The sequence below is a fragment of the Etheostoma cragini genome, chromosome 20 (assembly GCF_013103735.1).
Source record: "Etheostoma cragini isolate CJK2018 chromosome 20, CSU_Ecrag_1.0, whole genome shotgun sequence".
Classification (NCBI taxonomy): domain Eukaryota; kingdom Metazoa; phylum Chordata; class Actinopteri; order Perciformes; family Percidae; genus Etheostoma; species Etheostoma cragini.
Window position 1 is genome coordinate 17,069,329 of NC_048426.1, and position 12,940 is coordinate 17,082,268.

Below are 12,940 nucleotides of genomic sequence, written 5' to 3' on the forward strand. Positions count from 1 at the left end.
GTAGGTCAGCAGGACAGCATCCCAGTCGGCGCCTACGTCTGACCACTGCAACATGGCAGCAAGAGAAAGTAAGGGAAGGAGAGGCGCTGAGCCTGTATTCACCTTAAATCTGCAGCAAAATTGGTGATGTAGTTACGCATGTCACTGTTGATTTTATCCAGGCGGTAAGAGCTGTGGGTAGAAAAGAAAACAGAGTTACTGGGTCCCACAAGTGGGAGTTGGATGGATGGGACTTCACTGGGCACAAGTCCAATGGAATTGGATCTGTATGGGACTTGTGGACTTGTGTGAATGTTTGCTTGACATTAGGGAAACACAATATGACAAACACGGCCCTCAAGTAATAATAAAGGCGGGAGCATGTTACAGTTACATTTAGTTGGCTGACAGATTTGCCTGGTCAAGTCAATATCTTTTAAATGAAACGCGTGCACGCACCCACGCACGTACGCACACACGGACGCACGCACGCACGCACGCACGGACGCACGCACGCACGCACGCACGCACGCACGCACACACACACACAGACTGTTATTACAGACTGTTATTACAAAGTACTTGATGACCAAATGCGACACATGAAATACAATAACTCTACATAATAAAACACATTCTTTTCCTGGGTGGCTAATTACATTTGCGCCAAATAAGAGCAAAACAAAATCTACCTAACATCCTTCCCAGCGCAATGAAACTTAGTCAAGCTTTTTAGCCGACATGATCAGATATAAGTGCACTGGCTAAGGCATAACGGATGCATACTTCATCCATCCCTGCCTATAGAGATGTCTATTATTGTCAGTTAAGTGAAGGAAGGCTGTTTTGAGAAAGTGTTGGCCCTTTATCAAATCACGCCAGAACAAATTTCCTCTAATGTCTCTGATTGGTGCTAATGCACTTCCATTGTTTGCCAGGGATGATGGGAATCTCAAACTTCCTGCCATCCTTCACGCTACCAATGAAAGCACACTTTCTGAGGTTAAACAAAGCCCAGCCACGACAGTAGCTGTTGTGTGTGCAAATGTTTTAAAAGAATGGATGAAATTAAGGCATAGCTTAAAAAGGAAGGAGGCTCTGTCTGTTCTTCCAGTCCTTTGATTTTCATGACAACTATTTATCTGATCGACTTCACACTTAGCGGGTGAATTGCTGAGGACTCAAGGAAGTGCAGTGCTCTTGAGATCTACGGAACATCTTTATTATAGTATTTATTAGTGGGTACAGACATATCCTGGTTCTTTCCTAGGCAGATATGTATTTGGGACAGTGCCAATATAGTCCCAAGCCAATATCTGCCTAGGAAATCGTCTAGTTTTAATCTGCATAGCTATTTGTACTCATTGTGAATACGCAGGCCACAAGAAGAAATTAGTTTTTTTGAAAGTTTTTTTTTACTTACTTTTACTCAAAACATGCTAAGCGGCAAGATAGGATTCCATTCACTACGCTAAGTTAACTAGCAGCAGTGCTGCTGGTGTTGCACTGGACTGAAACAATGCATTCACTGAGACAAAAAATGCATTGGCCCACCTATCTACAGCTAAGGGAGACCATGATAAGCCCTATTTCAACAAACGGTGGCATATTCCTTTAAGAGTTACATTCGTAGTGGAGTCAAAAAGTGTTAAGAAAAACCCTGTCCAACAGAAACGTAGGCTAACAATGCATGACATGACACACTCACCGACTTTTTAAGGTTATTTTTGGGGCATTTTTAGGCCTTTATTGACAGGACAGCTGAAGAAATGAAAGGGGAGAGAGACATGCCACAAAGGGCCACACGTCAGAGTCATACCAGAGCCCACTGCATCGAGGAGTAAACCTTAATATATGGGCGCCCGCTCTACCAACTGAGCTATCCAGGCACCAATGACCTTGCGATTTGAGGGGAAAATGATCATACTCAATGCTAGAATGAGTAAAGAGTAATTACATTATGTTAAATGAGGAATTATAGGATGCTTTGCTAGTGTTAACTCTGATTAATTATGGTGCCTCAAGAAGCTAATTGTGGATGGGGGGCAAACAAATGAGAAACTGCAAAAATGGCTGGGATTGATTGGCTTGTGGTGTTTAGACATCGGGCCAAAGTCATTTAAAGAGAAGTAAAGTTGCCGGAGTTGGCTGCTAGTTGTTGGTGTTCTTCTATTCGTGTGTGTCAATGCAACTTGGTATCAGACGTGACATATGATTACAGATTGACCCAGGGACTCATTTTGCTAATAGTTGATAATAAAATTTGCCATGTCGTTCAGTTCCCATCATCGTTTATATGTTCTTTAAACATCTTTGGCAGCTCCTCCTACTATGGCACAAAACAAAAACTGATTACATTGCTGTCGGCTCTGCAGCTTACAGGATGTACAAGGTCCCAGGGCGAAGTTGTAATAGGTGGGATGGGTGGTGGTGTAGTTTTATTAATTAAAACAATCATTTACATCTAACTTTCCCTCTAGTGGACAGGCTGATCCGGGTCAGTGGGCCCGTGACTGTGATGTATTCTCTGTTGGTGAGATGAACAACCACAAGAGCGACAGAGAGCTTGAAAGAGGGAAAGAGGGAGGTGACACAACCTGACACAACCTGACAGTCTGTTCTTACTTTAACACAATTTGCTTCAGGGAGCCAATCCTGTCAAATTTGTGTTTGGGCCTTCTGAATGCCCCCGCGGGACATCAAATTGCTACAAGAGCAGAGGAAATCCAACCTGCAGCGTGTCTGTCTTGAATCAAATCTAATTCCATCCCAACAAGCTCAATGAACCATGATAGAATGAGAGCTCTTATATCAGTTGGCATACGTGGTGCCTTTTATATGTGGACTTAAAAAAGTTACAGATATGTATCACAACATGATGGTGCTAAGAATTAAAAAGAAGAAGAAAATAGGCACACTTCTAAAGAAATTATGAGAGATGCAGTTGTTGTGCGGACTAATCTAATAATAATAATACACATTTAATTGCACTGGACAGGACTGGAATTAATTTGGAATTTAACTTCAAATATTTGAGCAGTCACCTCTTGCTGCACTTTGAAGCTGCTCATATTTCCAACTACACCAGTATTCCACATAAAGCTCTGTCTACTGCAACACATTTAATTCTAACACTAAACTAGAGCCCAGCGGTTACAAGATTTAAAAAAAAAAAATTAATTAATATTCACTATTCAAAAATTAATTATTCAAAAATATAATATATCCACTTTGCCACTTTGATCTAGATTATCGGAAAACTGCACCATTAGTTTTGCAAGTACATGTATGCATACTGATAACATGAATGCAAGCTTTCTAACTTATTACGTATATATTTCTCTACTTATATGTAGCCCATTCCTTTCACCCTCATTGGTCTTCCTCGTGTGCTGCTGTAAAGCAAAATGTACCTCACGTGATCAATACAATGTGATCTTATCTGTTAAGGAATTAGCTTTTTAAATGAGCTTTTTAAGAAATTGTACCCAATTTCTTAAGTGAGACATTTTACAGTTGAAAAATGAACTTGTCAGTGCTCTCTTTAATGAAGGCACTGTTTCTAAATTACCTCACAAACATCTTTTACCCTTGTGTTTCTGTACTGCAATGTGTAATTAGTCATTGGCCAACATACAGTTTACACCAATACCAATGTATATCTACCTTTAGATAATATTGGCCAATATATCAACCCTAGCGCTGCAGCACCAAACCAGTCTCCCATTGTCGCGACCAGAAAAAAATAGGTAGGAAGCACAAAATACAAAACAAAACAACAATACATTGCATTTGAATTCAAGAGAGAATATACTACATAAAGGTAATCTTAGAGTGGATTCAGGGTAGTATCAGGCCTCTTCTGTCAATGGACTCAGAGGCAGGCCACACAGCCTTATCCATGCTAGTCAATATCTTTCTTTCAGCAGAGCCCAGCAGACTTGGTCCAACCACTGAGAGAGACATTATTTAGAGAGGCCTTGGAGTACAATAACTGCAACTGAAAGCCCTTCCTGCTGTTGCATCCTCATAAATCATTCACTGTTTACAGCTATTCAAAATGGGTAGCTGGGGGAAACTTTGCAAGTTGAGGAAAAGTGAGCATACCTCACTGTAGTTGCCTCATACGTTACTTCATACTCTGAAAGAGCTGTTAAAATGGGCAAACGACTGCATCCTCTGTGACAGATATTATTACAATCTTGCCTGATCACAATCAATAACATTCGATTTGCCATTTTATTTCCTCAGCAATGAATAGCTGGCTTATTAGAATGCACATGAACTAATTGTGGCCTGTTGTATGGCTGTAAACGCTGAATATCTCTGCTGCCCCTTCTCCATTTCCTGTCATCCTGCAGAGAGTAGTCATAAACACTCAGAAATGCTCATAATTAATTCTGATTGTGTGTATGCTCAAATGTGTTTCTATCAGGGTCAGGTAGCAGTATTAGAGGATTCTGTAGGTGTTGCCCGCTGCGGTTTCTGAGCTTCCAAGGGAAATTATGTTCTGTACGAGAGTTTGCAATTTAAAAACCTTTGAATGGCAATGAGCACGAAGTCGGCGGCGAGAAGAGTGAGAGACAAGGAACTGACAATAAGAGTGAGGAAGTCACCAGTGTTAGTCAATGTGTTTATCAGTGTCTCTTACTGGGACAGTCTGCAGCTTCGTGTCTGTCACGGGCCCCACTGCATTGCTAGGGGACGCAACTATGTCATGTCAGATGTATTGCAAGTGTTGAAGGAATACGCCACCGTTAGTTGAAATAGGGATTATCATGGTCTCTCCTAGCTGTAGATAGGTGTGCCAATGCATTTTTGCCTCAGTGAATGCATTATTCTAATTCTGTACAACATTGGCAGAGCCTAGTTAGCTTAGCGTAGTGAATGGAATCCTATGTTGCCCGTTAGCATGTTTTGAGTAAAATTGAGCCAACAAAAAAACAAAAACAACCTAATTACTTCATGTCGCCTGCGTATTCACAAGTACAAATAGCTATGCAGAGTAAGACTAGACGGTTTCTTAGGCAGATATTGACTTGGGACTAAACTGAGTGGAAGCGCAGTCAAAGCACGGCTACATGGTGCCAAGATATCATGCAGTCAGACAGAGACAAAAATGCATTGGCCCACCTATATACAGCTAGAGGAGACTGTGATAAGCCCTATTTCAACAATCAGTGGCGTATTCCTTTAACACTTGCAATAAACCCGACATGACATGGTTGCGTACCCTAGCAAAGCAGTGGGGCCTGTTTCCCTCTCTAACATGTAACTGACAGGAGATACTCTGTCTGGATTAAGGACATTTTGTCTAGTTATACCAATTTTCCAATTAATTCAGCATTTTGTTGGTTAATAGCCTTGCATTTAAAAAGAAAACATTTCTTCAACTTGTACTGACTGTAATTGATGGGACAAAAAACAGGTGATTTAAGTGGTCACAAAACATATATCTCTTTAAACAATCTTGATTTTAAACTGCTCTACAGTTGCCTCTGCATGGCTCTGATCAGACAGTTACCAAAATGTCACATTGCCAACACAAATAGAGCCTCTGGAGGTAATCCAAGCACAGTGTAAGTTTTTCTTGTGAAGAAATGAAAAATTAAGGTAAAGTGCATCTAACTGTCCATAAATAAGAAGGGACAAGGTCTTCTTTACGCTGGTAAATGCACTCAATATACCCGGCTCACAAAGCACAGCAAAGGCAGATACAAACATTGTGTTTTGAAAGAGCAGACCCAGGATATTTTTTTAAACCGTCATATTATTAAAATAGTCTGGTGAATCCCGGCTGTAATTACTGTTTTCACATTCTGCTGCGGACAAAGAGAAACACGTCCCTTTGAAGAGAGAACAAAAATGAATTTGCTTTCTCGTAATGCCACCTTTAAAAAAAAAAATGATTCTGGAAAAGATGAATCTGCCCCCGCACAATGCAATAATTTGGTGTCTGAGGTACTGTGACAATACAATTTCCAAACCACAATACTGAGTAAAATAAAACGATAAGTAACATTTGAAGACTTTCACTAATGGATTCATAATTGAAAAATGAACATCTAAAAACTGTTGGAAATAATAAGAAAAGTGGACTTTCCCTTGACAAAAAGAATCCACCTGATGGCAACATCTTTTGTGTTTGCGGCTGATGTTCACCCAGAACCTTGTTTAATGAACTGGAACTGAAAACATATGAAGTAAAGATGGAGCTTGGATGTGAGGTGCAACAGAAGGTGAGGCAAATAAGGAGCAGAAGGATATTCAGACAATAATCAAGACATGTAACACAAAGTAAAAGCAGCAGAATAGAAGAGGTAATCCATTTCTGACCTAAAACAGCTTAAGAATAATATCTGTTGTGTATCATCAGTGTATCTTACTCTACCATAAATGGCTTTGCACAAAAATAATAAGAAAGGTAGATCATCTTAATATTTATGTCAATGGTAACACAATTCCAGAAAATACCTTGGGGGGAAAAGCTGTTTACTGAATGGCCTTGCTATAGGTCAGGCTACATTACTCTTTTCATTTGGTGCAAGTACTATTATCTCATTCCATCCTAATTTAATGTATTTGTTAATGCTGCTAATCATAATAACTATCCTTGTATCTATCCAAAACATAGTTGCTTGTTTTCATATTTCAGTGACATTGTCTTCAGCATGTCTTATCGTGTAATCCTGTTATAAGCGTTTTCTTCCACCACCGAGTATCTAAAACAAAAGCCTTCTATTTTCTCACCATTATATGGGACAGATCCCAGACGAACACACTGAACACTTTCTTACAGTTGAAGACACTGACATACACTGAATACCCATGAAGGGATTCTAATGAGTACAGTATGGGGTTCAGCTATCAAGTGTTTGACACTGTTGTAGGGGTGGGGCACTAGCACAAGATAACTGCCAACACTGCTAGAGGAAATGTAATAAAGCAATTAAATAACAAGCATGATGTTGCTCAAAACATAAAAAGAAACTAAGCTGAGGATATGTGTTTTAAAAAAAATGCAATCTCAAAATAGTAACACGGAAAGCATTCACATATTGAAATAGAGCACTGAGATAATTCCATTAAGCCAATTTACATTGTTTCCGGTATTTTCAGAGATTACATTATTTTTAATAATATTATGTATTATTTCTAGAACCATTGGAATTACATGAGAGGCCAACATAAATATCTCACTCCACTGGGAGATTATTTACTTAAAACCACTATATGTAGAATTTGATTATATATTTTGTGTTCGACCCTCCCTATTGGTAGCATACAAAGTCTTCGGTTTCCAGGTTGGATATAGGGGAACACTAAAATCAATGGGTTTAAAAGTCATTTACAAACTTAAAACAAAATGAGACTGAAAATTGTTGAGCATTGCACCATCTACCTTCGAGGTGAAGTGAATATATAAATAGCGAAGAACAAAAAAAGAAAAGAAGAAAAGAAGGAAGAAGAAGAGAAAAGAAGAAGAACCAAGTAGTGGGAACTATTGACATATTGAAGTTGCATGCATTGTACCTTTGGGAGTCCAGCAGGTCCCTTGGTCTGATGATGGCCCTGACCAGGGCGTCAGGCCGCACCAACTTTTGAGGCGATGTCTTGGGACTGGAGTCTGATTCTCCGCTCTCCTCGTCCCCCATGGCTTTAACGTAGCTGCTGCTCCGCATCCGACGACAGGGGATCTCGTCATCCTTCCCACCGCCAGGGTAACCCCCCCAATCGTCCTGGGGCACCTGGGTGGCATGGGGAGGGTAAATAGTTAATGCATGGGTAATAGTTAAATACATTTCCTTTGGCCACAGAAGCTGTAAACACAATCATTTTATATTATCAATTCATTAAGTTGTTATGGCAGACATGGTAGCCAACAGCTACCTGTTCACACATCCAGCAGACACAAAGCAACATTAAGCCGCCTGATGAATGTCAATCCAACATTCACTCTCCGAAATATTCGGGAGAGTCCTGAAATCCAAGTAGTTGTCCCCAACCCTGAATCCTGCCCTAATTGTCCAGAAAATTAAAGCAAAGTCTCAAGAGCAGACTCTCGAGTAGTTACAGTCATTAAACATTAACATTAAAAACTGTTCACGATGGTTGAGTCGTCCTGCAGCCAGCTCCCGTCGGCTTCTCATTGGCTGCAACAGTATGTAGGCCCTACGAGGGCTAGGCATGAATTTTGATTACACACATTGCTATTTTTCAGTAATTCATTGTTGAAATGGAGGCTTAGGCTAATGTCCTGGGACCCGATGAACACATAGCTAAAAAGCAAAAACATCTCTGCAGGTACCTGGTACTGGGTAGGGAAATACCCCTGGATTATTGCAGTTTTACAATGCAAACAAACCGTTTTGCAATGTATGTAGGAAGGAGTTTGGTATTTCACACAAGAGGGGAGTCAGATGTTAGGCAGCATGCTGGCAGCAAACTACATATAACTAACAGCACAACTGTACAGACCAACACTTTGGTCTCAGTAGCTGCTGCTGAGCTAACCTCTGTGTTTCACTGTGTAATAACAGAACAGTCATTCATAATTTTAATGATTTTTTAATTTGTATTTTGGGGTTTACATGACAGACAATTGAATTCCTGAATAATAGTAATAAATCCTTTTGGTGCAGAGTTTTGAAATTCATGAAATGAATTGAAACCATAAAAGAAATCTGTGTACATTTTCCAGTGATGAAGCAATGTGTCATTTTTACTGATAAGTCAACACATTAAAACCTTCACACAGCTTCCACAGCTACTGAGTATTTGAGCTTTTCTGTAGTTTGGCCAGGTTACAAACTGCTGAAAACCTTGACTAAAACGCTGTCATTAACTTGGCTGGGTTGATAATCATTATTACTGGTAAAATACAGCATGAAAATGAACTATGCTCACCCTGTTGTAGCATTCAAACATGGAAACCTGCCATAAAAGCAAGCCAGGAAGTTTACATGTTGCAGTTCTCTTTCACTCGTTAAAGCAGGTAATTGAGTATCTAGACGTCAGCATCCCCATTATCCCAGTCAGATTTAGCACAGGGTGTCTCACTCGCACTCGCTGCCTGTCTTTACTACAAATGGACTAAATATTTTACACAGAACACAGGGCATCATGGCAGTCCTAAATTTTTATTGTGGAGCGAGCAGTAAGTCAAACCTAAGTGGAGGTTAATGCACTTTGAAATTAGCCTGGCATGCTATGCCTGGCTATTTTGTTGATGAAATCCATTTCAAGCAGAGCACATGTAACTTGTAAAATAGTTCTAACAATACATTGGTGAATATAGATCTTGGTGTGAAAGAAAAATGTGACACCATTATTGGACATGCCATAATACAAAATGTGGATATGTTATTAAATGATCTGTATAATGTATGCAAACAAATTACACACAATAGCACATTCTCTTTTTCTCTTTATCACTCACACAATTATTTTGCTTTAGCTATACATTACAACATAGTTCAATTACTGGGACAACAGTGGCAGCTGAGTCGGGATCTTAGCCTCTCCTACAAACAAACACACTTAGATGATACACAGCACACAGGTGCAGAGACACTCTACAGGCCTCCATACATAAGCAAAAACCTCTCTCGCTTCCCCTCCCTTGTTTTCTATTTCCCTTTTTAGATTTACCTCATTGCACTCTGCTGACGGTGTGCAATGGTCAGACTCTTTAGCTGGACATGTATTTACATGGCCAATGATTTGCACTCATAAAATATGACATTGTCAGTAATCATTACATTCTATGTGGAAGTTGAAGGCTTCTCTGATGCTGTATCCACCCGTCACTTTAACATCCTGGCAGCTGGATCAGCGTAGGCGCAGTGCCAATCCCCCCAGCTCAAGATTTCATTAAGTTAAAGCTGACTTGGGTCCATATTTCTTGACTTCACAGCAACGGTGGACCAGAGCTGCCCTCCAGGAGGACTTTAAAATAGCCACACAACCACAAGTATTATTATTATTATTGTTATTAATATAATGTGTGATTATAATGATAATCCCGATGTTTTCTGAAACTTTCCTCTGCCAATTAGTGACTTACTCACTACTCACAGGTTCACAATGACCTGGGCGGCAGTTTACTGGCTTTGGGAAATGTCAGGCGGAGATAGGCTGCAACCAAATGTCACTAAAGCATCAGACACATGACTCTAATCACTTTCTGATGCAAATGTCATCTATTGGAAAATAACAACAGAAATGTGATTACTATTCAAAGACAAATAGAAACAGATATCCTTTCCAACACTGCACTGTGAGAAGAAAACCACCAGCTTTATGGCAGAAAAGCGTGAAAAGCAGCTGGACTTCTCGACAGAAAATGTTTGTAATTATAAACCATTCAGACATATCACATTTTTTACAAGATATAAAATTAATCAATAGCCCCGAATGTGCTGTTCTTGGAAAAAACAACTTCCTCCTGACACTAATTCTACTAACCTCTGGCATCAAAGCACGCCCACCCACAAATGCTATCAACACGTGTCACATCAAATCAAAACAGCTTGAGTAATAGATCAATTATGGCTGTATTACAACCCACTCTTGTTAATCACAGAAAATACTGGGTAAAAGCAGCACTTTGATCCTTCTGTTTTCGCTCTGGCGTGGGGAGGGGGGCATGATTGACGGGGATTATGATGTGTCCGCTAGGTATGTAAAGCTCTGTAGCAAATTTTACTGCAAGGCCGTGGTGTTACATCATAAAAAGCAAATGCATAAAAAGCACAGAAAGATGCATTTTCAAGTTTTGCATGCAGAAACAATTCCCATGCAGAGAAGCAAATGCATGATTTGTAAGAAAACACAAGCTTACTGCCATGCCCTGTATCCAAGACATGCACAGACAGATGCACACTCAAACAGACACAGAAGTACACTCAAACACACACTATGATAAAAGTCATTCATCTCCTCTCCAAAGACAGAGATGCACAAACTACCAAATGGAGTCGATGGGCTAATTAAGTCTTGGAGGGGTTTGATATTTTTAGATGTCTTATTAATGAAGGGAACGCCAGAGGACAGGTGTAAGCTGTGGTGAGATTTGCTTAATTTGGATTCCCTGATAAACTGGATAGATTGTACCATCTCTCCCTGTGAAGATAAAGACACAGGCCGGACACACTCGTATTGATTGGCTGTTAAAACAGATGTGGTTTCTCAAAATCCTTAATAGAGTTGAATATGGATGCTTGCATGCTGACTGCTGCAAAACCTGGGATTGAGGGGACCATTCTGCCATGTGAAATGATTCTGTGTATTTTAAGGGTGGTATTGATGATTCTGTTGTTTCTAAATAAATGTGCCAGGTCCTGTTCTGTCCAACAGCTATTATAAGGCTATGACGTGAAGCCCTTAGTTAATATGAGCCAAAGTTTGTGGGAGCCTTGTGAAAATTCACACCTCAAGTGTGAAGATCCAAGTCACATTATGTTTAATAATATCACTTTACTTACATTTATATTGTGGAATCTGCTCAACTACACATAACTTGGGGGAATAATTTTTTGTTTACACAGGTATTCTCTCATGACAACAACTCCTTGCACATACAGTATGCCCAAGCTGGTTTAGATGTGTATGTCTATCTTTATCTTTCAGTGCTTTAATCTTTGCCTGTATGAGGCCACAGGGAGTGAAGTGGGGGGGTGTATAAGTGTTTGAGTGTGTGTTTGTTTTTTGTTTGTTTGTGTGAGTGTGCGTGTGTGTGTGTGTGTTTGTGTGTGAGTGTGTGTGTGTGTGTGTGTGTGTGTGTGTGTGTGTGTGTGTGTGTGCTGGCTAGGAATGCCTTGGCTCAGCCAATGCTCCTGCAGTGCAGCAGTGCATTTCATTGATTAACTCTGCGGCTCTATCTATACACAGCACCTCTCCCACTAAGAAACATAAGTCACTGCCATTAAGTTACATAATAGAGTGGGAGAGACAGACAGACAGAGAGAGAGAAAAAGAGAGAGAGGCAGGATAGAAGGGATATAGCGTAAAATACAGTTAGAGAGCTCTGAGAAGTTCAATCATTGGTAATCCCACCACCAGTCCCTCATTTTCTCCCACAAGATTGCATAGATACGCTGTGGGTGTTGGAGCAGGTTCTGCTTTCTATTTTCTCTCTCTTACTAGCTGATTGTTACCCTCCCTGTCTAAACACCTACTTCACGCCCACCACCAACTCTTCTTCTCTCTCTTTGGAAGTATTTTGATGGCAGATAAAGGAGTGTTTCCCTCATGCTTTGACAAGACCGGTCCATAACTACTCTTTGCTTGCCTCGGTTTTCTGCATTATACAACATGTAAAACACAATGCTTTCACCCATGCACACATTAAAAATACTACCTAAACACTTCATTATTATGTTTCAGTTAACCAATGGATTACTTTGCTACTCACTTGTTGCAGCAACATTCAGATGGATTAATTTTATCAAAAACCCAGGATGGAGCCTGAACCTTGCTATCAGATTTCATATAATTATTTACATTCCATAATTTCATTCCGTATATTCAATTAATTCAAGTTTCATTAAGTACAAGTTTCGTTCAATATATTCAGACTCTCAGTCAATATATTCACTTTCACTTGTATTATCAGAATTTCATTCAATATATTTAAGTTTCATTCCATATATGCAAACTTCACACACACACACACACACACACACACACACACACACACACACACACACACACACACACACACACACAAACACACACACACACATTCATTTATTATGAACTTTTCTATTTATTTATTTATGCCAATGTACCCATATAATGCAAGTTTTTTTGGGAGGTGTTTTATTATTGTTACTTTAAAGAGAGTTTTTTTCAGCTAATAAACTGCTGTTATATATTCATGCCTTATTGCATGTGGACAACGTGATTGGTACATATATCTACAGCCACATGGCTTCTCTGTGTCTTATACCATTTGCCT

The 12,940-nt window shown here is 39.8% G+C and overlaps 1 protein-coding gene and 1 long non-coding RNA gene across 8 annotated transcripts in view; one reads left to right on the top strand and one right to left on the bottom strand.

The window, feature by feature from the left end:
* The window catches only part of dlgap2a (discs, large (Drosophila) homolog-associated protein 2a), a 143,003-nt gene that overhangs the window by 25,586 nt on the left and 104,477 nt on the right, over positions 1-12,940 (bottom strand). For 5 of the 7 annotated variants that reach the window (XM_034858117.1, XM_034858116.1, XM_034858111.1 and 2 more), the window contains 2 exons: positions 7,513-7,727; positions 103-171 (listed from right to left, as the gene is read on the bottom strand). In XM_034858117.1, the coding sequence (XP_034714008.1) occupies positions 103-171; positions 7,513-7,727 (284 nt within the window). The remainder of the gene's footprint in view (positions 1-102; positions 172-7,512; positions 7,728-12,940) is intronic. The other 2 variants (XM_034858118.1, XM_034858112.1) reach the window with 1 other exon arrangement.
* Positions 41-7,700, top strand: LOC117935737. Its single transcript, XR_004654816.1, has 3 exons — positions 41-177; positions 1,818-1,819; positions 7,530-7,700. It is a non-coding gene; the product is annotated as an uncharacterized LOC117935737 (long non-coding RNA).